Here is a 26,673-nt window from a genome sequence, read left to right as displayed (position 1 = left end):
ATTTATAGTTTAGATCTTCTTTTGGTAATATAGAAATCTTTTGGCCTACTTCTTTCATATCTTATTGCATTGTCATTGTTTTTATTTCATAGTATGGTTGACAATAGGTTCAGGTGAGAAGCGTCTACTCTGCCACTTTATTGTTTAGTTTTGTTTGCATTATTCAAACTGGTTTCTTTGGAGGAATCTATTAAATTTAGTTGTCCTTTTTGTGAGAGATGGTTTAATTAAAGTTAGATAATACATCTTTAAGTTGACTTAACCTAGACACACGCAGACATTAGTAAATAGAAAATAACGAATGAGTAAAGGTTCCACTTGTCAAAAGCTAACAAATGAGTGACGGTTCCTCTCTTATGCATTCCACTTTGTCTGAAATGGGATGAGTAACATATGGAGTGCCTGATATATGAAGAGAGGGAGAGAGGAGACAGTGTCAATGCATAAATTAAATGTCTTTCCCTATTGGAGTATCTTATGTGTGTGCCCCACTTTGAAGGACATTTCTTCTACAGAAGCAAGTACTGTGGCTGAAGTTGGCTTGTGAAGTCCTGAGAAGGCCTGTACTGGAAAAAGGAGTTACATTGGAAATTCTCTGAATTGCACAACAAAGGAGTCATAGGAGAGATCCAAAAGTAGAAGTATTCTGAGATTCTTCATTAATTAAATTTTTTTTCCAGCAAAGCATGCGGCTTCATTTTATTAAATTCCCTTTGGCATCCTTTGTTTACATAATATCATTTTTCTTCTTTGATCTACAGATGAGTTTAATTGTTATGAAATTTTCAATATTGAACTATCACTGGACTTCCACAATAAAATCTTATAGTCTTGGGTTGTGGTGGTTGTGTTTAATGAGTAAATTAGTTTTTCTAGTGTGTGCGTGTGTGTGCGTGTGTGTGTGTGTGTGTGTGTATGTAGTCTTTTTTTTAACTGCAACTTTTATGAAGTTTATCAGGGTTTTACTGGATTACGATTTTCAGCATAGCTTCCAATCTTTTTCTATAGTTGGAAACATTTTACATAGCAATGGAAATGTCTGTTCTTGGAAAGTTTGAAATAATTGACTACTGGTTTTTTGATGTTAAAAAAATTTTTAAATTGTGAAATATATCATGCACACACAAAAAAGCTTAATACATCATCTAAACCCCCACCTCCAAAAAATTTAACCTTACTAATACCTTTGAAGCCTCTGTAGAATGGCAGACTTTAGCTTGTCCTCTAGGTGATAATCATTATGTTGCTTTTCTTTGTCACTTACTACATACTTGTCTGTTGCTACAAATATATTCGATTTTTTGCATGCTTATGATCTTCATATAAGTGGAATTATAATGTATTCTTCTGAAATGATTTTCTTTTACTTACCATTTTGTTGTTGATGGCTGTTTGTATGGGTCCATGTCAATTTGTTAATTTTTACTGCCATATAGTATTTTATTGCCTCAATATGCCACAGTATTTTTATCTATGCTTTCCTTTATGGATGTTTGTGTTGTTTCCAGTTGTTTTTATTTTAGGGTGTATGCCTCAGAGTGGATTTGCTGCATAATAGGATAGTCTTTATTTTCTCCTTTTTTCTGTATATTTATATTTGCTGTCATTTTTATTTCCCTATGGTGATTTTGAAAGTAATGATCCTGACTTTAATTTTTGTGTTAAGCACTTGAAAAAAATTAGAAAACAGCTGATAACCTATTTACCTTAATATTAACTGTGAGAATAAACCTTTTGTTCAGTCTTCCTATACAAGTAACATACAGAGTAGAGCTTTAATTCTTACTACTTTTCTTCTCCCATTTATGTGGAAAAGTTCTTGAAAATTCAGATGAGGAGTATTGTTTTCAAATTATTTTAATAGTTTTATATCTTTATATTCTTAATTACCAATCACAATTGCTTTCTCTTGTGTATATATAATAGTTATTATTGAGACTAATATCTGAGTTTACTTTCTGTACCTATTATTAGTCATCTGTATTGCTACCTAACCATTCCGACATTTAAAAAAATTTTCCAGCTTTATTGAGGTACAATTGACTAATAAAATTGTATGATTTTAAGGTGTACAACATGATGGTTTGGTATACATGTTTTGTGAAATGATTACCACAGTGAAGTTAGTTTAACACATCTATCACCTTACCTAGTTACCCTTTTTGTTTTGTGGTGAGAACATTTAAGCAAATTTCAAATAAAGTATACAATTCAGTATTGTTACCTAAAATCCCCATCCTGTATATTAGATCTTCTGAACTTATTCATATTGTAGCTGAATGTTTGTACCCATTGACCAGTATCTCCCTTTTTCCCCTACCACTTTCCCCCTTGGTAATCACCATTCTGTTCTGTGTTTCAAACCATTTCTTAATTTTGATTCATCTATCAGACTGTTTGTTTGTTTGTTTTTGTCTAGAGAGCCATGTGGCTTTATTCTTTCTGAGTCTGCATATCTGAAAATGAATTTCTGTTGTCTTAGGTGAGAAACATAATTGGGTAGGAAACTCCTGTGAAATAACCTTTCTTCTCAAACTCTGATATTTGTTCATTATCTTCTGGCAATTAATTTTTGGAGAGAAATCAGAGCCTGATTCAAATGTTCTGTGTAATTTTTTTTTTTTTTGGTGGGGGCGGGATGGTGGTTCTGGATAGTTCTAAGAATCTTCTCTATTTTTGAAGCTTAAATCTTTGATCAAGATGTATCTGAGTATTTTTCAATTTTCTTTACATTTTGCCTGGTGACCCATGTACCCGGACACCCTAGCCCCAGGGAACTTTTTGATGTTTACATCCTTTCATGCCTTTCAGTTAAAGACATTCTTCTATTACATCAATGATTATTGCTTCTGTTTCATTTATTCCGGTCTCTCCTATAGGACTACTGGTTTTAAAATTTTTTCTGTGTTTGAGCTTTTATTTATCATACATATCTTTCATTTTTGTCCACCACTTATTTCCATTAGTTTATTTCCTTTCCATATAGAACAGTTTCTCAGGCTTACTTTGTACATTACCGATGTGATCTACATTGTCAAATTTACTCTTTAATGCTCTCTCATATCTCTCTGTTTTTCTCTCTCTTTTGGAAATCCTGGAAGAGAAACTTTATTATTTTTATGGTTTCCAAGCTACTGTACTGGATTTTTTTGCCTAGTGTTTTCATCTTGAAGTTATCACATCAGTGTAGGTCCCTGTCACCGGATGACACCAGTCATTCCGTGCTGGTGCTTCTCATAGTTGCTTCACATCCCCTTGGTCTTTGGACTCATTTTGACAAAGAAGTTACAAGTCGAAGTTTATAAAGGACCTTGCTTTCTTGGAAAACCAACTATTTCAACCCAACTTTCAATAAATCTTTTTAAAAATAGTTGTTACTCTCTGGGTCCCCTTTTGAAACACACCGTCACTTTCTGTAGCTCCTCAGGAGCTAAGGGAAATCCAAATTGAACTTGCCTTTTTAAGTGTTTGGGCCTAGGATCCACCAGACCATATTACTTTCTCAAGATGTGTTTTGCAAGTTGGCCTTGTGAATCCTTGAAGTTGCCTTAAATGTATCAGAATTTATGAAAGTTTTTAACTGAGAAATTATGCTAATATCTCTTTATTTTTCTCTCTAAAGTTTATTGTAATTGGATTTAAAGGGAGAAGTGAATATGAGTCCTTGCCCTATCATCTTTTTTTGTAACATTTCAAAAGGTTTTGTTAATATGGAAGTGTTTCTGTCATACAGAGTTAATTTTTTTTCCTTGATCCAAGAATAGTCAAGAGTTTTCTTGATTGGTAGTGGTGGTGGTTATTGTTTCAGTTTATAAGTATTCTACCAAAATATTTACAGATGAGGTTATATGATATCTGAGAATTGCTTTAAAAAAATCTGAGAGAGATTTGGTTGTCAAGATGGGTAACTGTGGTTGTGATAAAACAAGATTGACCATAAATTGATATCTGTTGATAGATACTATTATGCTAGTCTTTATAGTTTTGCATATGGGTTTGGAATTTCGCATAAGAAAAAATTAGTTCTAATTTTACAAGAATTTGATTTATTCTAAGAAAAAAATTTCTTGAATTGCATTGTGGTTAGAAAATGTGCCCTATATAACATATAATCTTAAATTTATTGTAGTTTTCTGTGTGAATTTAAAAAGTGAATATGATCACTTTTTAAATTTCCATTAAGATTCTAAAAGGAAGTCATTATGTGTCCAATATCATCTTGGTGGTGATATTCAAGTCTTCTGTAACCTAATTTATTTCTTTGTCTACTTAATCTGTCAGATATTGTAAGAGATACATTAAATTTCCCCAAAGTCACTGTAATAGTGCTGATATTATTTGATGCTGTTTTGAATGAATTCTTTTTCCCCCATTATATTGGTCACATTTAAGCTTTCTGGATTACAATATTTCACTAGTTTTGAGTTAAATATGTAATGTACTAGGCAGATTACTATAGGAGCTCAGCAAATATTTGTTTGAATAATATGTTAACTGTTCAAAGTTATGTCATCGATTTTTGAGGAGAAAGATGTGCAGTCTAGCATTTGTAGTTTAATGGGTGAACACAGTAGATCTGTTGATGTGTAAACTCAAGGTCATGTTAGGGAATTAAATCAGAACACTTGCACTTGAAATGTAACTTTGTGTTTTAGCTGTGTTCTCTGGTTTGTTAATACTTTTTAGTTTTTAGAAGTATAACTGAAAAACCAAACAAACTGACCTTGTGCTTATTTATTGAGAGGGTGCCAAAATCTTTTTGCATCTCAGTTGGAAATATTTAATAATGGCAGTAAGAACAAGTACTGGTCTTCAAGCCAGGGAAATAAAAATTTCAAAATCATAACAGCCTAAATCATAAATTTCTGGGGATTGGAATTGTGCAAAGAATCTGTTTGGAAGAATACTGTTAGACTATTACAAGGGACCAGAAATGATGTATTTTTAAAACCTAATGAAACTTTGAATTATATGGGGTTTTATGTATATAATATATATGGTTTATTATGAGTATATAGTGTTGTCAGTTCACTCCACATCTCTTACGTTCCATTTTGGGTGTTCTGGGAGGGACGAGTTCCTGTTTATAGCCTTTCTTTACTAACAATGTTGCTTTCTCTCCCGGCCGTTATTAAAAATGTGTGCGTGCGTGTGTGTGTGTGTGTGTGTGTGTGTTTTGAGACGAAGTTTTGCCCTATCGTCCAGGCAGCTGGAGTGCAGTGGCACAATCTTGGCTCACTATAACCTCGGCCTCCCAGATTCAAACAATTCTTGTACTTCAGCCACCTGAGTAGCTGGGATTACAGGCGTGCGGCACCACATCCAGCTAATTTTTGTATTTTTTAGTAGAGATGGCGTTTTGCTGTGTTGGCCGTGCTGGCCTCGAACTCTTGGCCTCAAGAGATACTCCCGCCTCACCTCCCAAAGTGCTGGGATTACAGGCGTGAGCCACTGCACCCACCCTAAAAAACACGTAAATTTTAAATCTACTGTACTAAATGATAACAACTTATGAAGAGCATCCTAAACCTGTTATTTAATGGTCTTCATTGTTATTTTGATTAGATAACAATTATTTTATAAAGATTATTTATCTGTAGTCTGTTTTAACCATTCCACAATGAGTTCAAACAATTCTAAAAGATTGTACTATGTAAAATACCTCTATGAATACTATTATATCCAAGTGATTTTGTGTGACATATATTATCCTTCATTTGCAGTAAAGATGCCACATAAATTTTGAGCAGCTGTTTTTCCAGTGTACTTTTTATGTCTACATTTATATATATTTTTCTTTCTGTGATACCTGCTTTAGCAATTTAAATAGAATGAGCTTGATTCATTTACCTACTTAAGTTTGTTGTGGGTTTATACTAGAGAATGACTGCGCCTTCTTAATCATCTTTTTGTTCTGTTTTGTGTTCTTAGACTGTAAATTCTGTCTGCAAGGGACATACTCAGAGTCAGGTTGAAATGTGTACACTTGCCTACCATTTTCAATGCTCAAGGATTATATCTGTGTATATGTCTCTGCTTCAGTATGTTTTATCTACAACCATAAAGAAAAATATTGGATTCATTATCTATCAAGCTACCTGCTAGGAAAGAGTTTCTTGCTCAAATTAGGCTTATGTGGGGAACTTGGAAGTAATGGAAAGGGACAGTTTAATTATTTTCCAGGTTCAAGGATGTGAATTATTGTGCCTTGTAAAGCTGGAAGGGGAAAATGAGGAATGATAATGATTTTTCATGTCATTAGTTTTTATATTTATAAAATTATAGCTTCCATTCATCCCTCTTTGAAATTTAAGGTTTGGTACTAAAAATAATACTTCCAGGATACTCTTACATGTTCATTGATACCCACCTCCCTTACCTCAGCTGTCTTAAAAAAGCAGAGGGTAGGTAGCTGCCAAGCTTTTAAGTAGCTCCAAATGGACTAAGCACCTGCCTAGATCAGGAATGGTAGAAGGATTGATCTGTAAAATGATCACATGTAGAACTTTTCTTTGGTAAATGTAAGTCAGTATATATCAATCAGTTTAACTTCTTATCTGTGAAGCATAGTAACAGCTATGTTAGAATACAGTGTTGTGTTTGACATGGTTTCGACCAGTTGCTTCCCTGTTTTAAAATCACATCTTACTTGGAAATCTTACTATAAACTGGTAGATGATGAGGTATTATGAATTTGAAAATTCAATCCTAGTTAATATTCAGATTGATTATACTCAGTAATGGTGATACAGTGGGGAGATACACTGTCTTATAAATTGGTCAAAATGTATTAGGCAGAGTACTTTTGGATTGCAGTTTGGCTATATTGATGTTTAAAATGAGCATACCTTTCTAATATCAAGAGAAAATATTCAAACAAGTGTACAGATTAAGTTTATTACCAAAAAACAAAACTGAAAATACCCTAAATGTATTGCTAGAGAACTATTTAAATTTATAATGTATCAATAGGATCAAATGCTGTATAGCTGTTACAAAAGAATGAGGTAGTGCAGTATGTATTGGTATATTTAGACCTCTAAACTATATTATTAAATAAAGATATTCTCAGAAAATATACTCAGGTTTGCACATGAACCTGTTGTTATTGCTGATAAGTGAATTTGTAGAGGTCAAGGGTTACAGAATCTTCTAATTTTCACATGGTTTTTATAATGACCATGTATAATTTTTACAAATAAATAAAGGTACTATTCATCTACATGTAGTTGTCATCTGATATTCCCTATTTTTATATTGTTATTTGAATAGTGGTATGGTCTTTTCTGAAAATATAAAAATACTTTTAGAACCATTGCATTGAGGCCAGGCGCGGTGGCTCATGCCTGTAATCCCAGCACTTTGGGAGGCCGAGGTGGGTGGGTCACGAGGTCAGGAAATTGAGACCATCCTAGCTAACACGGTGAAACCCCGTCTCTACAAAAAATACAAAAAATTAGCCAGGTGTGGTGGCAGTCGCCTGTAGTCCCAGCTACCTGGGAGGCTGAGGCAGGAGAATGGCGTGAACCCTGGAGGCGGAGCTTGCAGTGAGCTAAGATCGCACCACTGCACTCCAGCCTGGGCGACAGGGCGAGACTCTGTCTCAAAAAAAAAAAAAGAACCATTGCATTGAGTTTATCTGCGGTTTATCTTACTCTAAACTGGAGTTACTGTTCTAATATAAGAGGTTTATGGTATTTTTATTAATTTTTTTAGATTATTGTTTAGAAAAGGAAAACAAATATGTGGTGAGAGTTAAAAATAAGATATAAATCTATTTTTAAATGTTTGCTGTGCTGTTTTTCTGTTTCAGTTACCTAGAAAAGTACGAGAAAGTTCATCATTTTGGGGAGGATGATGATGAGGTACCACCAGGCAATCCAAAGCCACAGCTTCCTATTGGTGCAATTCCATCTTCCTACAATTACCAGCAACACAGTGTGTCGGGTAAATATCACTGCAAATTAACAGGATATATGTCCGCAGTTTTGAATTAGGAAAATAGACATCATCCAATGAGTTAGTCCCTTCCTTTGCACATGAGAACACTTAAGGCCTTAAGGTAATGCAGCTTTCAAGGATTGACATCTAATTGGTATCAGAGCCCTTTCTCTCACAGGTTACTTGAGAATTTTAGTTGCAGGAATTTTTAGTTATAAAACACTTTCACTTCCAAGTAATGATTTTTCCTTATTGCTCTAACTAATGATCAGTTTATCCTAAATAGTCACTAAAATAAGAAGAGGAAGATCCTGTTAGGATTCAGGAGACCAAGAATTTTCTTATAGAGTCTATTAGATTTTCTAACATTAATGGGATTTCCGGCATCAGAATTCTCAGAAATGTTTCTGATTATTCTATTTTCCTGCCATGGTAGCAGGAAGATTTTTTTTTCACTTGTCATGCTTGTAATGGTTATAGAGGAATCCACAGCTTGAAAAAAATCAAGTTGGAAAAAAATCAACACGAGTGTTGATACTCTCTTGAGTGGAGTAGACGGGCTCCAGTTTTCAGTGGCTCTGGAGGTCAGGACTGTGATGACTAGGAAGAGAGGTCTAAGGAGATACACATCTTTGTTTTTCCACTCACTAACATTTGGCCTAAAAAAAAAAAAGAGATCCTTGTTTTTCAAGCTATGTTCTTTATAAAAATTATAATTATTCTAAATATTTATTATCATTATTATTATTTACTGGTACTAGTTCTATACTCTTACAGGTTATCCTTAGATTTATACTGTCTCATTTGTGGACTATCATCAGTATCATCAACTTTTTTTTCGTATTATCTATTTTCAAAGTTTCTTAAAAGTTGAATTTGACTTCATATTTCTTCCCTAATCAGTAATGACTGAAGAAATAGAATCTTCTTTTAGAATCTGCGATCTCCATTAGAAGAGGCTTCATCTGATGCTTTTGTATAATTGGGGTAGGGGTGAAGCAGGGAGTGCCAACAAAACCTAGCTTTGTTTTTAATGAACAGTTTTTACTGCAAGAACCAAGAGCAAAGGAGAATATTTTAAGTCACCTTTAGAAATGCTTGCTAATAGTTTATGCTGATAAGATAAAATGGGGTGACTTGTTAGGTGATGTGCTCCTTGTTTCTAAAAAGAGCTAATGACCATTATCTAATTCAAGGATGTTAAAAAAGATACTCCTACATCGAATGAGATGTTGTGCTAATGACCTTTAAAGATCATTTTCAACTTACAACTCTGTGTGATCCCTGTATTACAATAATAGCAGAGCTATTAATCCTTGTAACTTAAACAGACTTTGGTGTCCGCTACTACTGTTCCCAAACAAACACTTTTCTATGTTTGGTCTTGTTTAAAATAGATTTTTTTCCTGAATCTGTTTTTTCCCATTTTCTATTGATCTGCTTTGAGAAAGATCATGTGAAATATTTTTGGTATTTCGGAAGCCTATAATGAAACTTACTGATAGAGCTACACAGGTTAAAGGAGTGATAGAATTGCTTAACCTGTTGTTAAAACAACCCTTTTCTGATATGCTATTATATGGCTGATTTGTTTTAAGAGAATCTGAACAGTTACGTTTTATGTGTAACATGTGTAATGAAGTCAGGATTGGAGATTCGTGAAGAGGAAGAAACTGGGAACTGATGGGGAACATCAGATTACAGAATATCTAGTTCATACTGAAAAGGGGTAGAATTTCAGGGCAGCATTTATACTTTATGTTTTTCTAGAAAGAGCCATAGCAACATCATGACAGTATTCTAAAAATTGACATGATTATCAATATATAAAGCAAATAAGTCATTAATTTTTCTTTTAATGTGTTATTAAGGAAAATAGAATAAGCTCCGTGTGTGTGTGCGTGCATGTGTTCTAAAAAAAAAAAAAAACGCCACCAAAATGAAATTATCTAATATTAGATTGAGAGTATTTAAAGAAATTTATTTAGAACTTTGAGAAGATACGTATTTACATATTTGATCATACAGCCTTATTCCCCTTGTAGCTTTGAATAAATGTATTTATCCAGAGATACTTTTATTGTTGACATTAAGAAAAGCTGTTCTAAAATATTTTGAATGGTAGTATAATAAATTTCAGTGGTCAGTAGTGCTAGAATATAGAACATCGTACACTGATAGAATGTGGGCCTGAATTTGCCTTTGAGGATATTGACTACTTTTGGCCAATAACTTGGCAAAAAAAATATTGTGGGTTTTGTTGCTTTAAGCTTTAAGATTCTTCAACATTGGCATCAAGTACATGGTGGTTTTTATCATTCATTTGCATAGGTTTTCATACTGTTTTTGACATTACATACCTAATACTTCAGTTTCCTTCTTTCTCTGTTTTTTTCCTTGGTATTGATTGGATATAATCATTTCTGCAGAATTATTAGGTAGATTATTATTATTATGATTTAATCCAACTCAATCATTTTAATAAAGTGAAGCCAAGTACCCAGTCCATTTGCATTTTTGGTACTTAAATTTTCGGTTTCAAGAAGGAAGATATAAAAATTTTTTATTAGCTATATTTGAGTAAAGATTTTCTTTAAGCATTACATATTCTAACAAGACATTTGGACTACAACAATCACTGCCAATATAGATGGATAGAATATATTGTAGAATTTCTACAGTGTACATAAACAGCACTCCAGGAACAACTCTCCCTTTCTTCTAAATTGAAAACAAAGAGAAGTGACTGCCTCAGATTAAATTTGTCAGTAGTGACCTACTTGTATAAACTTTGAATCAAGAATGTTGAAAATATGGACGGGCGCGGTGTCTCACACCTGTAATTCCAGCACTTTGAGAGACCAAGGCTGGTGGATCACCTGAGGTCAGGAGTTTGAGACCAGCCTGGCCAACATGGTGAAACCCTGTTTCTACTAAAAATACAAAAATTGGCCAGGTGTGGTGTCGCATGCCTGTAATCCCAGCTACTCAGGAGGCTGCGGCAGGAGAATTGCTTGAACCCAGGAGGCGGAGGTTATAGTGAGCCGAAATCCACAGCACTCCAGTAGCCTAGGCGACAGAGCAAAACTCCATCTCAAAAAAATAATAAACTTCCCTCCTCATTCCAGTTATAAAATTATAGCTACTCAACCATATCTCCTTGAGGGAATGAAAGGAGGATCTTAAAATTTTATAAGCATTTTCTCCTACATAATTATCTTAGGAATCTTTACCAAGGAATTTTTAATTCGCCAAATGATTATAATAAATTGGTGTTTTCACTGTTATCTGAACTCCCAAATGAAGCAGACTTTGCTGTTAATGTATGCAGTCTCCTATCAAATGAAAGCAAGCACGTCATGCAACTTGAAAATGATCCTAAAATCATCACTTTACTACTAAATGTTTAAATATAATTAAAGGATATTTCATAATTGTTATGTTTATCTTACTCTAATTGAAGATGTCTTTGACAGAGTCGTTCCGGTAAGGATGTATTGAATGGAATATCTGTCATTTTACAGTAGGAAATAGCACAATTCTAAGATCATATTGAAAACATAAACTTTAGGACTGTGACAGATAAGGAATACGGGTTCCACATTTTTTTCTGTTCAGATTTACCTGAAAGCTATGTGGAATATAAAAATGTAAATTAATTATTGCTAAGACTTGGCTTATCATCAGTCCAGTTTACAGTGTAGAATATAAAAATCTGCTCCTATATTCATAGAAGTTTCATTACTTTTTATCCAGATATTTATTTTATGTTACTTATGAGAAATTTCATTTATAAGGATTATCAAAAATGAACAATATATTCTTATTGTCAAGCTTTAAATATTGTAAACAATCTGTGTCATAGCCATTAATAACTGTGTTGTGGAATTTCTTCATTATGTTGGAGACACTGCTAGAATAGGTTAGAATTGAAGAGGTGTATCTCTTCAACTGTCTGCATTTGGAAATGAAATTCTTTACTTACATGATATTCTTCTGTGGTATGTTGTGACAGTAGATTTCTACTTGCATCCTACTTAATGAGATTGTGTGTGTGTGTGTGTTTTTAACTTTTAAAAATATTCAGATATTTCCGAAATATTCTTTTGTTATTGTTGTTAAGAGACAGGTCTCACTTCGTCGCCCAGGCTGGAGTGCAGTGACTTAACCAAAGCTCACTGGAACCTGGACCTCCTGGGCTCAAGCAATCCTCCCAGCTCAGCCTTCCAAACAGCTAGGATTATAGCACACACCACCACAACTAGCTAAATGTTAACTTTTTGGTAGAGACAGCATCTCATTATATTGCACAGGCTGGTCTTGAACTCCTGGCCTCATGTGATCTTCCTTCCTCAGCCTCCCAAAGTGTTGGGATTATAGGCATGAGCCACCATGCCCAGCCTGAAATATTCTTGAATGTTTAAATTTTAGTTTTTTGCCTTTTCCCTTAAACTTGTGACAGCTTTATTTGAAAAAATGTACTTGTGATATTTGTCTCAGGACATAGTTGCCAAGGTCTAAACTGCCCCAGTTAGGATTCAGTTATTTCTAAAAATACAACATTTTTTATATATGTGAATTATGATTATATAGTATCTTAGTGTTCTGTAAGCCCGTTTTATCCCATCTTCAAAGTTTTGTAAATGTTTTAAATTAATTCTCCTGTGGAAAATCTTAGTTGCTTTGGTTTAGGCACAAAAGCATGAACCATAAAAGTAAATATTTGTAACTCAGACTTCATCAAAATTAAAATTTCTGTTTAAAGACACTTAAGAAAATGAAAAGATAAGCCACTAACAGGGAGAAAATATGTGCAAAGCAAATATGAAACAAAGGACTCATTTAGAGTATTTAGAACTGACAATATTAAGTGCTGGCCAGGATGGAGAGCAATAGGAACTCTGTATATTGCTGATGGAAATGCAAGATGTTACAGCCACTTTGGAAAACAGTTTCACAGTTTGTTACAAAGTTAAGGATACACTTATGTGTGACTCAGCAATCCCACTTCTAGGTATTTATGCCAGAGAAATGAAAAAAATATGTCCCGACAAAATCCTGTCTATGTTTATAGTGAGATTTATTAGTACTCACCAATAATTGGAAACAATCTAAACGTCCCTCAACTAGGGAATGGATAAACAAACTGTGTTTAGAAAGGTATGGACTACTGATGCACTTATCAACATGGATATGAATCTCAAGAGCATTTTGCTAAATAAAAGAAAACAGACAACAAAAGACTATATTGTGTGATTCCACTTATTTGGCATTTTGAAATAAAATGATAGGAAAGTAAATTTGATTTGTAGTACCTAGTGGTAGGGGATGGAATTGAGCATGAGAAACTTTTTGTAGTGATAGAGATACTCTATATCTTGACTGTGATGATTAAAACTATACATCTGTCAAAACTTAGAATTGTAGAACTAAAATTAGCATGGGTTTTACTATGTTAATGATATTGCAGTAATTTGGAAGAAGTCCATTGAAATGCAATAGTAAGAAGTGTAGATTAGTCTGGGCACAGGGCTCATGCCATGTAATGCAGCACTTTGGGAGGCCGCAGCCGGAGAATTGCATAAACTCGGTAGATTGAGACACCAGCCCGGGCAACATAGGGAGACCTCTCTCTACTAAAAATAAAATTAGTTGAGCATAGTGGAGCCTTCCTGTAGTCCTAGCTACTCAGGAGGCTGAGGTGGGAGGATCACTTGAGCCTGGGAGATTGAGGCTGCAGTGAGCTATGAAAGCGACATTGCACTCCATCCTGGGCAACAGAGCCAGACACGTCTCAGAAAATAAAAAAAGTGCGGCTAGGTCAATTAAAATACTGATTCAAAAATATTTTGGCAATGATGGCCAAATGGTATGTACATTTTGGTATTTTAATACCTTTTCAAGAATGTAATTTTAATTAGTAAACCTAAGAAGTTTTAAAAGTTGAACGTTTTGAACCTCTAATCAGTTTATATTTTTAATATATATATTTATATTATATTTTATATGTATTATATATATATATTTAAAGCTGTGTTCTGTATTCAAGGGATATTCACCATAAAGGTATCTGATCTTTGATATACTTAAGGTATATTTTTTCTTTGTTAGATTATCTGCGTCAAAGTTATGGGCTGTCTATGGACTTTAATTCGCCAAATGATTATAATAAATTGGTGCTTTCACTGTTATCTGGACTCCCAAATGAAGTGGACTTTGCTATTAACGTATGCACTCTCCTATCAAATGAAAGCAAGCACGTCATGCAACTTGAAAAAGATCCTAAAATCATCACTTTACTACTTGCTAATGCCGGGGTGTTTGACGACAGTAAGTTTTAAGCTGAATGTATTATATAATTCTTCTGTAAAAGTTTTTTTTTTTAAGGTTTTTAAGGAGAAAGTACTTTTTGTTTGTCAACATAATAGCATTCTTTATTTTCTGTTTTTATATTATGCACTATTTAAGATAATGAATGTTTGGGGGATTTTAACCTTAAATATTTGAATAGTAATTTTGTCTCAGTGTTTTTGAAGTAAAAGTCCTGGTTTTTAAGTTGGAGTAATATATAGGTTTCCTGAGTTGAGACGATTGCTTGCTACAAGATTTTGACAAAGAAAACTAGGATCTGGAAGAAATTGTTTTCTGAAGTCTATTTCTGCTAATGTGTGGCTATAATTTTTAACTAAAACATTTTAGGTCAATGCATTTGAAAATTTGTCTTCTAAATCATCAACGTAAGGCTTATCAAAGGCTTCATATCATTTTTACTTGTAGGGTTTTCTAGTTGTGGGTTTTGATAAATCAAATTCTTCATCTCTTCTGAAATTATCTATTAAGGCTAGATTATCACACAGATCAAATTACTCAGTTTTCTCTTGCAGTTTAATAAAGATTTAGAAATAATATTTTGAAATCTTTCCCTGCTCGGTTTTTCTTTTGTAAAATATCTGTGTTAGCTGAAGTTATTGGTATAAAGTTATTTCTTGCTTTCCGACTCTCCCCAACTCCAACCCCATTTTTTGCCAGAAGTATATCCTATTCAAGAATAAGGTATTGACATACATCGAAAGTATTTTATCTTTTAGGAAATTATATATATAGCACAGTAGCAGAGTCTTTGAGAGAACTTGTTATAACATTTTATGACTTTTTGTTTTTATCTTTAATGAGATGTTTGCAAAAGAATTTATTTCTCTGCAATTTGATTTGGGTCAAGTAGTGTTTTATTTGGGATTATTTAGGTAGGATTCTTTGAAATTTGGCACATATTTTATATTGAAAATGATTTTGAAATTAAATAAAAGTAAAAATTAGTTTCTTAACTTGCCCAAAACTATTCTTGATTACATGGATGGGGATGTGGGAAGAAAGATGGTTAGTTCTCAGTTTCTGTCATAACTTTGAAGATATAAATTTGATGGCTTTTCACATCACTTTTATATTCTTTGATTTCCGTTATTCTATTTTGATCTTCCAAATACAACTTTCAGTATTTATTGTAGAATGGAGCTGAAAATTGTTTCACATTTTTTAGAAACCTTAAAATGAAGCCTTTGAAAAGAATGTATATTTTCAAACCAGAATAATTTTAAGTCTTAACATTTAATCATTGAATAGGATTACATGTAAATAATTTAAGTTGGGTATATGATAGAAGTAATCTTACCAGTTTGGGTGCTCTAAGACAAGACCTTGTTTAGACCTAATTTATCTTCATGCATTCTTCAGGCATTTTGTTTGTTTAAAAGACTAAATTATTGTGTAGTATAATAATGCAAAACCGCATTAATTTAGCAAGTGCCATTTGGGTATAGTTTCTATCATTTGAAGTCACAGAAAGTTTAGTTCCACAGTACATAGGGACTTTATGAAGACCTTATATTTAAAACAATAGTTTTATATGATAAAAATAATTTCTTTGGAGTTTGAAGGTTGTAGACATATTTTATTTGGTTAGACTTTGAGAGGCTTCAATTTGATTTTTAGGGCATGAGATTTTAATTGAGAGAGAAATATAGATGCCACTTCTTTTAGAAAGTAGAATATTTACATATTTTGTGTGTTTGAAGAAGTATAATAAAAATTCTATGTGACAAGAAATTTCATTTTTCAATTTTATGTTCTGCCCTGTATTGTTTTCCCAGGGATGTTATTTGCTTGGTGGGTTTTTTGTTTGTTTTTTTGGGTTTTTTTTTTAAGAGACAGAACCTTGCTCTGTCCCCTAGGCTGGAATGCAGTGATGCAATCTTGGCTCACTGCAACCTCCGCCTCCAAGGTTCAAGTGAGTCTCGTGCCTTAGCCTCCCAAGTAGCTAGGACTACAAGTGAGCACCACCACACCTGGCTAATTTTTATATTTTTAGCAGAGACAGGGTTTCCTCATGTTGGCCAGGCCAATCTCAAACTCCTGTCCTCAAGTGATCTGCCCGCCTCGGCCTCCCAGAGTGCTGGGATTACAGGTGTGAGCCACCATGCCCGGCCCCTAGGGAAGTTTTTTATAAGGATTTTTCAGGACAAAGAAAACTTTGTCTGTCTTTAGTGGTGTGTGGGCTTCATTTTGCTGGTTAAGCTGCTACTTATGTATCAATTTGATATTTTATGAAATGCTTTTTGAGGTCACTGTAGTTAATTTGTTTATTCAAAACATTTACATCTGTTCTTTATATTATTTCCTGACGACCCTAAGGTCAGTAGTAAAATCATTAGTAAATATAATTTATGTTTAAAATGTTGCTGTTTCTCACCCTTTTAAATATTTTGTAAGATGAAAATTCTTATTCTAGCCAGAGTACTTTACAAACTTTATTTTACTCAATTTTAACTAAATATTAGGTTCATACTTAAAAGGTAATAAGACTGCCAAGAGTCCATAAATCTCTTATGAGAGAAAACATACCCACTTGTTATGCTTGTCATAACACGTCCAATAAGGAAGCTTAAGATTTTGTTTTTTTTAAAGATTAACGTTCATAACAGCTAGTTTTTCTGTTAACAGTTGTCATTATATAATTTTCTTTTGGTTTCTAAAAGCAGTAACTTTCATTACGGAGCTAATGTGATAGTTGATAAAGGATTCACTTAATTTTTAAGGGGAAAAATACATTGTATCACAGCTTAGACATTTGAATCATACTGCTTTATAGTCTGATCCCATATTGACAATTCGAGCTAGCAGCATGAAGGAGAAAAAATAATACAGGATGTACTTATCTATGTGCCTTAAGTTTTTTGGTGGGGAAGTGAGGGCCACATGTGGATGAGAGACAGAACGTTATTAAGAAGAAGCTTACGAAAACAGATGGTTTGACTTTTCAAAAGTCATAAAGTTGTTGATAAAGCAACTTTATCGAGAAACACAAGCGTGATGTAGGCCTCAGAATTTTCCTTAAAGGAGATTTACGGGAATTGTGGGAATTATTTCCATGGAGTGCCTTGCTCTCTATGTTTTTTGAAGTGTGAATTATGCAAGTATTTCTGAAATTAATATGAAGATTTTAAATGATAACCTGGAAATTTAATAGCAATAACCTCAGTTTGCTTTTTTAAGATTTTTCTTCTATATAAATGAAAGCCAGTGTGGAGTAACTCTTAAGTACTCTTCACTTCTTTATTATCTGTATAATTATTATGAAAAAGAGTCTATATTATTAATTTGTAGGAACACAAATTTTCTTTAAATCTAAAAACAATGTATTTCAAAAGAAATTATCGTGACTATCATTTACTATAAAATAATTTTTAGTACACAAGATATATTAAGATGTAGTTTTGTTGTTTTTCCAAGCCTATTATTAAATAATTAATTGAAAGAATTTATTGCATTTTATTGAATGTACTATTTATTTATTTGTTTTTTAGCTTTAGGATCCTTTTCCACTGTATTTGGAGAAGAATGGAAAGAGAAGACTGATAGAGACTTTGTTAAGGTAAATCATTTTAATTAAAATGTTGAATCATTGAGTTACATGCAGCTAAGCCAACAATAGATCAGTGGTTGCTTATTTAATATACATAATACTACCTATACTTTTATCTTTATCTAATACATATGCCATACACAACGATTTTAAAGTTGTGATTGAGTTGAGTGAAAAATCTTTTAGAATACCCACGAACAGACATAAAATTTTCATTGATTTCTGTGAATAGTAACAACAATAGCAATAAATAATTGAATGACCCTCTTCTCAACTGGGATTCTGAGAATGGGTTTCAGGAAGTTTTCGTTTTTATGTGTGTTCTGAAACTATGCAATTCAGAAAGGAATGAAGGGCCAGACCTGCCATCAGATCCTCAAAAAGAATAGGTGTAAAAGATTAGTAAGTGTCCATCTAGAGGAAAATTTCTGGGAATATATTTCTGAAACAAAATATAGTTGTGAATTTCAAGTGAGAAACTACAAAAAAACTTGAACAAATTGTTTTCTCACTTAACACTTGTCTAACTTTGCTGGCTTTCAAGGAAATATAGGATGCTGCTTTTATTTACTCTCTAAGGGTACATTTTATAGTATTACTATTAATAGAACATTATTGTTTAAACACCTTTTCTTTAAAACTCATGAGATACATTCAAGTATGATTACTGTTCATTCTTGCTGCGACTTCAGCTAAAATTTCTAAATCTATCCACTTTGTTTCTTAAAAGTAGCTCTCTTGGGCTGGGTGTGGTGTCTCACACCTGTAATCCCAGCACCTTAGGAGGCTGAGGTGGAAAAATCGCTTGAAGCTAGGAGTTCAAGACAAGCCTGAGCAACAAAGCTAGACCCCATCTCTACAAAAAAAGTATATATTTTTTACTTCATTATACAAAAATATTAAAGAATTAGCTGGGCGTGGTTGTGTGCGCCTGTAGTCCCAGCTACTAGGGAGGTTGAGGTGGGAGGATTGCTTGCTTGAGCCTGGGAATTTGAGGCTGCAGTGAGCTATAATTGTGCCACTGCACTCTAGTCTGGGTGACAGAGCAAGACCTGTCTCTAAAGTCAACCGATAAATCAATAAAAATAAATAAAAAATAAAATGATAGCATAGTGTTTTAGGGAATTACTTTATTTTTTATTTTCATTTATTTAATGGTGTTTGATTAATCACTTAAATATTAAAAATCAGTTGTAAAAATTTTGATATTGTCCAGACAAAATAGACTAAGTCACAGAACAAAAAGAGACAAAAAAGGTAATTATATAATGAAAAAAGGGATCAATACAGCAAAAGGATGTATGTAACAATCATATATGCACTCAACACTAGAGGCCCCAGATGTATAAAGCAAATATTAGTAGAGCTAAAAAGAGACCCCAATACAATTATAGTTCGGGACTTTACTCACTTTCAGCATTGGACAGATCATCTAGATAGAAAATCAGTAAAGAAACATCAGACTTAATCTGCACTATAGACCAAATGGACCTAATAGGCATTTATAGACTATTTTATCCAACAACTGTAGAATATACATTCTTCTCATCAGCACATGGAACAGTCTCTGGGATAGACCATATCGTATGCCACAATACAATCTCAACAAATGTTTAAAAATTGAAATAGTATCAAGTGTCTTCTTATATCGCAATGGAATAAAAGTAGAAATCAATAATAAGAGGAACTTTGGAAACTGTACAGATGTTAATACAAGAAAATTAACGTGCTCCTGAATGACTATTGGGCATCAAGGAAGAAGTTAAGAAGGAAATTTAAAATGGAAACACAATATGCCAAAACCCATTGGGTACAGCAGAAGCAGTCCTAAGAGGGAAGCTTATAGCAATATATGCCTACATCAAAAAAGTAGAAAGATTTCAAATAAACAACCTAATGATACACCTTAAGGAACTAGAAAAGCAAACCAAACCAAACCCAAAATTAGTAGAGGAAAGAAATTCTAAAGATCAGACCAGAACTAATTGAAATGGAGACAAAAAAGACAAAGGATCAACAAAACAAAAAGTTGTTTTTTGATAAGATAAACAAAATTGAGAAACCACTAGCTAGAATAGCTAAGAAAAAAGAGAGAAGACTCAAATAAAGTCAAAAACATAAAAGGAGACATTACAGCTGATACTACAGAAATATAAAGGATCATTAGAGACTATGCTGAAATATTATGCTAATGAATTGGAAAACCTAGAAAAAATGGATAAATACTTGGACACATACAACCCATCAAGATTGAACCAGGAAGTAATAGCCTCACCAGACCAATAAAGAGTAACAAGATTGAATTAGTAATAAAAAGTTTCTCAATGAAGAAAAGCCCAGGACCGGATGGCTTATGGCTGAATTCTTCCAAACTTACAAAGAAGAACCAACACCAGTTCTTCTCTAACTATTCCAAAAATCTGAAGGGGAGAGAACTCTCCTTAACTCATTCTTTGAGGCCAATACTACGCTGATACCAAAACCAGGCAAGTACACAACAGAAAAAGAAAACTGGAGGTCAGTATCTGTGATGAACATAGATGCAAAAGTCCTCAACAAAATGCTAGCAAACCAAATCCAACAACATATCAAAAAGACAGTGCACCATCATTAAGCTGGATTTATCCCAGGGATGTAAGGATGCAGATCAATAAATGTGATACATCACATCAACAGAATGAAGGACAAAAATATGATCATCTCAGTTGTAGATGTGTCATACGTGGCTTTTATTGTTTTGAGGTATGTTTCTTCTATGCCTAATTTCTTGAAAATTTTTATCAAGAAGAAATGTTAAATTTTATCAAATGCTTTTTTTGCATCTTTTGAGATAATCATCATACCAAATAGGGGAAAAACTGAAAGCTTTTCCTTGAAAAACTGAAATAAGATGAGGACACTCACTTGCACCACTCTCATTCAACATTGTATTGGAAGTCCTAGCCAAAGGAATCAAGCAAGAGAAAGGAATAAAACTTCAGTAAAGTTGCAGGATACATTTCTTAAAAAAAAGACTTACAAATGGCCAAAATATATATGAAAAATTGCTCAACATCACTAATCATTAGGAAAATGTAAATGAGAACCACCATGAGATATCATCTCACCCCAGTTAGAATGGCTGTTGTCAGAAAGGCAGCAAAATAACAAATGCTGGTAATAATGTGGATAAAAGGGAACTCATACACTGTTGATGGGAAAGTAAGTAATACAGCCATTATGGAAAACGGTATCCCACTACTGGGTATTTATCCAAAGGAGAGGAAATAGTATATCAAAGGAATACCTGTGCCGTCAATGTGCATTGCAGCATTATTCACAATAGCCAAGATATGAAATTGACCGAAGTATCCAGTAACAGGTGAATGAATAAAGTTATATATATACATATATATATGTATATATAAAATGAAATACTATTCAGCCCTAAAAGGAATGAAAATGTGCTATTTGTAGCAATGTGGATGGAACTGGAGGTCATTATGTTCAATGAAAACCTAGGCACAGAATGAGAAATATTTCATGTTCTCACTCGTATGTGGGAGCCAAACTTGTTGATATTTTGGAGGTAGAGTAGATTGGTGGTTACCAGAGGCTAGGAAGGGTCAGAGGGTGATGTACAAAGAGAGGTTGGTTAATGGGTACAAATACCTAGTTAGAAAGAATAAATAATAAATTCTAGTGTTTTATAGGACAGTAGCATGACTATAGTTATCAATAGTTTATATTTCAAAATAGTAAGAAGAGAAGATTTGAAATGCTCCCAACACAAAGAAATGATAAATATATGAGGTGATGCATATCCCAAATACCATTATTTGATTATTACACATTGTATGCATGTATTAAAATATCACAGGTACCCCATAAGTACATACAGTTGTTATATGTCCATAAAATTTGTTATTGAGCTATCTTGCAAATTTGTATTAAAAGGGAGTCATTTTAGGAAATGGTAGCTGTTAAGTAGATTTTTCTAGTGGCATTTTAGCTTTTCTTTATTGCTAGTCTTTAGGTTTAACTAACAAAAACTGCTAATGATAAGCTTCAACTAATCAAAAACTTTATTCTTCAGCAGTCTATTTTAAGTATTATAAATTGTCTTTAATGCATCAAGACTTATTTGACAATTTTAGAGGACAAGTTAGGAGGATTGGTTGAGCCCAAGAGTTCAAGACTAGCCTGGGCAATATAATGAGACCTCGTGTCTACAAAGAAAAAAAATAATTAGTTGGGCATCGTGGTGCATGATTGTAGTTCCAGCTACTTGGGAGGCTGAGGCAGAAGGATCGCTTGAGCTCTGGAGTTAGACACTGTAGTGAGCTATGATTGTACCACTGCACTCCACCATGAGTAACAGAGTGAGACCCTGTCTTTAAGGGGAAAAAAAAAAAAAGACTTTCTGGAAACTTTCATGTAGATCAGTATGATTTATTGAATTTTTTGTAGATTTTAGATGTTTAAATAGTTAGAAAATCCTTACAGGCTTGGTTTCTAACTTATATTCCCACTAGGGCATTTTTCTTTTATAATGGAACTTTTTCTTTACCTAAGAAGAGATAAAATTAAAGAGTTATAGTTAGGCATTTAGCATCAATGGCTTATATAAAAATAATGTTATATTAAGTATTAGTTGTCATGTAGATTTGTTTTTCTATCATAAACATATTTTTACTTGAATTAAAAGTTAATATAGACTATATATTAAACACTTTACGTAGTTCTCTTTATCATTTTTCTGTTTACACAGTTTTTTTACAAAACAGTTCCACTGTAAAGTATTTCAACAAATAGGAACCTATAATGTCTCTTCAGAGATGTATACATGAATTTTATTTTAACGAGCTGGTGATACTTGAATTAATAGTTAAATAGTGGGAAAAGAGAGAGAGAGAGAAATGTTTTCCTGGTTTTACAGAGGTTAGTCTTTATTTTTTATTTATTTATTTTTCTTTGAGACAGTCTTACTCTTATCACCCAGGCTAGAGTCCAGTGGTGCCATTGTAGTTCATTGCAATGTCCTCGGCCCAAGGGATCCTCCTTCCTCAGGCTCCCAAGTAGCTAAGATTACAGACTCCTGCCACCATGCTTGGCTAACTTATTTTTTATTTTTTTGTAGAGATAGAGTCTTGATATGTTCCTCAAGGTAGTCTCAAACTCCTGTTCTCAAGCAGTCCTCCTGCCTCGGCCTCCCAGAGTGCTGGGATTATAAGCATGAACCACCCTGTCTGCTCCCTTATAGAAGTAATTGATGCATGCTGTGGAAAAGCTAGAATTTACAGCAAAGGGCAGATATTAAAACCATTATTAATCACACCCATTCAGAAATAAACACCATTAATATCCTTATATACATCTATCGAGTCTTTTCTATGCATATTATTTAAAGCAAAAGTTTTATTCAGAATTTAATTTGTAACCTGTTCTTTTCACTTATTACAATGTTAGATTTTCTTCTCATCCTTAATGTTTAGTATTTTAATGGCTACTTCATTCATATTACACATTTCATAATTCATGTAAATAATCCATATTTTCAGAAATTTAGATTGTTTCCATTTCTTCTTATTATCAACCTACCTGGGATGTATGTACTCACATCCAGGCCCACAAGTATAAAAAACGTTTTTTCTTAAGTTAACTCCAAGACAAATTTGCAAGTCAAAGAGTATACTAGATCCTTCACAAGAAGTATACCATCTTAACTGAATTTTGTGGTAAAGTTACACTTTTCATATTGTTATCCAGAATGAAGTTTGTAGCCCAAAATAGCTAGGCCTATTGCTACACAAAATATTGTATAATTAGTTAAAATGTTTATGACATTTATCTGATAATATCTGATAAGAATTATCGGATTAATAGCTTTAAGTCACCTTATTTCAGAGAAAAAAATACTTGAACTAATTTATTTGGTAAAATATTTTGTACATTAATTCATTTATTTAAAAAATATTTACTATTTTCTGTGTGCCAATACTTTTCCAGACACTGGGAAAACAAGGTCTCCCCTCTCAGCAAATTTCCATTCTATGATAGGAAAACAGACAATAAAAGTAAACAATGTTATTTGAGGCTTTTGCAAGTATTGTGAAGAAAATAAAGCAAGACAATGTGATAGAGAGTTATAAGACATGTGAGTGTATGGTAACGTTAGATAATATGACCAGAAAGGCTTCCATCAGGAGGTAATATCTGATGATTTTTAGTAGGTTTGAATGATAATAGGTGACCAGCACTGCAGAGGAAGAGTCTTTCTGACAGAGGGAATAGCAAATGCAAATGTTCTGAGGTAAGAACAAACTTAGTTTGAGGTATAGAAAGTATGCTTATGTGCAGGACCATGGTAAACAAAAGGAAAAGTAGTAGCAGACAAATGTGCCTGTTTCAGCTGTGAATGTGCAGTTAACAGAAAATTTTAATTAATGACAAAAGATATGTTAATCGTAGTATTATATGTATTAAAACTAAGCTTCAGGATGCATTGACTTTGTAATTTATTATCTTTTTTGGACTCCTATAAGTACTTTTTAAATTATAACACATACTTAGTGTATATGTATAACACATAAATAAGTATACACCTCAAGATGTGTTTATAAAGTGAATACACTCATGTAATCATTACCCAGATGAAGAATTAGAACATTATCAACACCTCTGAAGTACGCCTATTCATTCCCCCTTTCAGTCACTTCTTCATTCACTCCCTTATCTGTTAACCTTTCTTCCTTATTCTACTTCTCTTTTTTTCTTTTGTTCAACATCATGTTTGTGAAAGTTTCATGCATATCGTTGCAAGTATTTGTACTTCATTCATTTCTATTGTTGTATAATGTTACATTGCATGACTATGCAGCAATTTGTGTGTTCTACTGTAAAAAGCAATAAGGATTTAGTTATTTCCAGGTTGGACACAAATAATTTTGCTATGAAGGGTTTTATATATGCATTTTGGTAAATATATGCATGCATTTTTGTTGGGTAATTGACCTAGGAGTGTTAATTGCTAGGTTATAGGGTATGCATATCTGTATTCAGCTTTGGTAGATACTACCAAACATGTTTCAAAGCAGTTGTACAGTTTTATCTTCTCAGCAGTAGTATGTTGGTTCCAGTTCCTCGTTGACAGTATTTGGTATTGTCAGTCTCTTTCATTTTAACTATTACAGTGAGTGTGCATTGTTACTGTAGCTTGGTTTTAATTTACATTTTTTCTTGTTTGATGAGAACTAGAATACCTTTGGCAATTTTGATAGCTTCTTTTAGGCAGTGCCTATGTTTTGTCCATTTTTAAATAATTATCTTTTTGATTTGTAAGAGTTTTTTTTCTATATTTTGGATAAAATTTCTTTTTAAGATGTTGGAAATATTTTCTCTCTAGCTTGCCTTTTCATTCTTGAATGGTATCTTTTGATGAACTTACATAACTTAATTTTAATGTAGTTTAACATCAATTTTTCTGGAAGTTGGCCATTTTTTAGTTCTAGTTAAAAAATTTTGCCAACCATGAGGTCAAAAACAGAATATGTTTTTTTCTGTTTTACTTTTCACACTTAGATCTATAATTTTTATTGTGTTTTTGTGTATGTGGTATAAGCCAGGAGTAAAGATTTGGTTTTTTTCCCTCATATGGATACCCACTTGAACCTACATTATTTGTTTTAAAAACTGTGTTGCAGTATCACCATTGTCATAAATCCACCAATCATATACGTATAGATCTTTTTCTAGATTCTTTTTCATTGGTTTATTTGCCCCGTTAGGGCTTGAAAGTACCAGATTTTTAGTCAAGAAACTGAAATTCTTCCTACTACATTTCAGTAAAAATTTGTGTTTTCTAATTAGAGAAAATATTTATTTTCCTATTTTTATGTGTAGCTCATTGCTAAAAATGTTACTTTTGTTTTTATACCTTTATGCAATTTAAAACCCCAGAAAGCAGATCTTTTAATCTTATTTTTCTGTCCTCATTCTTTCTTGTGTATTTCATCTCCCTTCTGAGTATGTGTTTTTTTCACAGTATAACACATCTTTAACTAGATCTTTCAATGAAGATATTTTATTGATAAAATTCTGAGTTTTATAATTGTCCTTATTTTTGTCCATGTTCCATTTATAGATTGTAGATTATAAGTTATATTTTTCTTGTATTATTGTCATTCTGTTGTTTTCTGCGTTTTCTTCTAGGTTATCTTGTCTTTATTTTTGTCCATGTTCCATTTATAGATTGTAGATTATAAGTTATATTTTTCTTGTATTATTGTCATTCAGTTGTTTTCTGCCTTTTCTTCTAGGTTATCTTTCTTCTTCTTCTTCTTCTTTTTTTTAATCAATTTCTGACCTTCTCTTAATTCTGAGCAGCATTCTGGGTAATTTCCTTAGGCTTGTTCCTTAATCATTTTCAGCTGTGCCTAATATGCTGCTTGACTTATTTGTTAAATTTCTATTTCAGTGATCATGTTTTAATTTCTAGAAATTCTCTCCGTCCTATTTTAGATTTTCCCTTTTGATCTTCTTTTTTATGTTTTTAATAATTTTGAAGATTTTAAAAAATCTTTTAATAAATTAATTTGAATTATATAAATTATATAATATAGAAACAAAATATATAAATATATAATATGTAAATTAAAAATTAAATACACTTGATTATTCTAATATCTAAAGCTGTTGTGACTAATTTTACTTGTTCCATGGTGGAATATTCCCTTCTGTTTTATAATATTGGTTACAAATTTCAGCAGACCACTTTTTGTAGGGTTTTTGTACAGATTGGATTGAAAGTTTATTCTTCCACTACTCTATTGCAA

The 26,673-nt window shown here is 32.8% G+C and overlaps 1 protein-coding gene across 1 annotated transcript in view; it reads left to right on the top strand.

Annotated features, from left to right (window-relative positions):
- The window catches only part of ARID2 (AT-rich interaction domain 2), a 181,909-nt gene that overhangs the window by 78,947 nt on the left and 76,289 nt on the right, over positions 1-26,673 (top strand). The window contains exons 4-6 of the mRNA XM_003825757.6: positions 7,814-7,947; positions 14,053-14,271; positions 17,802-17,869. Of these exons, the coding sequence (XP_003825805.1) occupies positions 7,814-7,947; positions 14,053-14,271; positions 17,802-17,869 (421 nt within the window). The remainder of the gene's footprint in view (positions 1-7,813; positions 7,948-14,052; positions 14,272-17,801; positions 17,870-26,673) is intronic.

The sequence above is a fragment of the Pan paniscus genome, chromosome 10 (genome assembly GCF_029289425.2).
Source record: "Pan paniscus chromosome 10, NHGRI_mPanPan1-v2.0_pri, whole genome shotgun sequence".
Lineage (NCBI taxonomy): Eukaryota > Metazoa > Chordata > Mammalia > Primates > Hominidae > Pan > Pan paniscus.
Note: the sequence above shows the minus strand (reverse complement) of the source record. Positions and strands in the feature narration are given on the sequence as shown.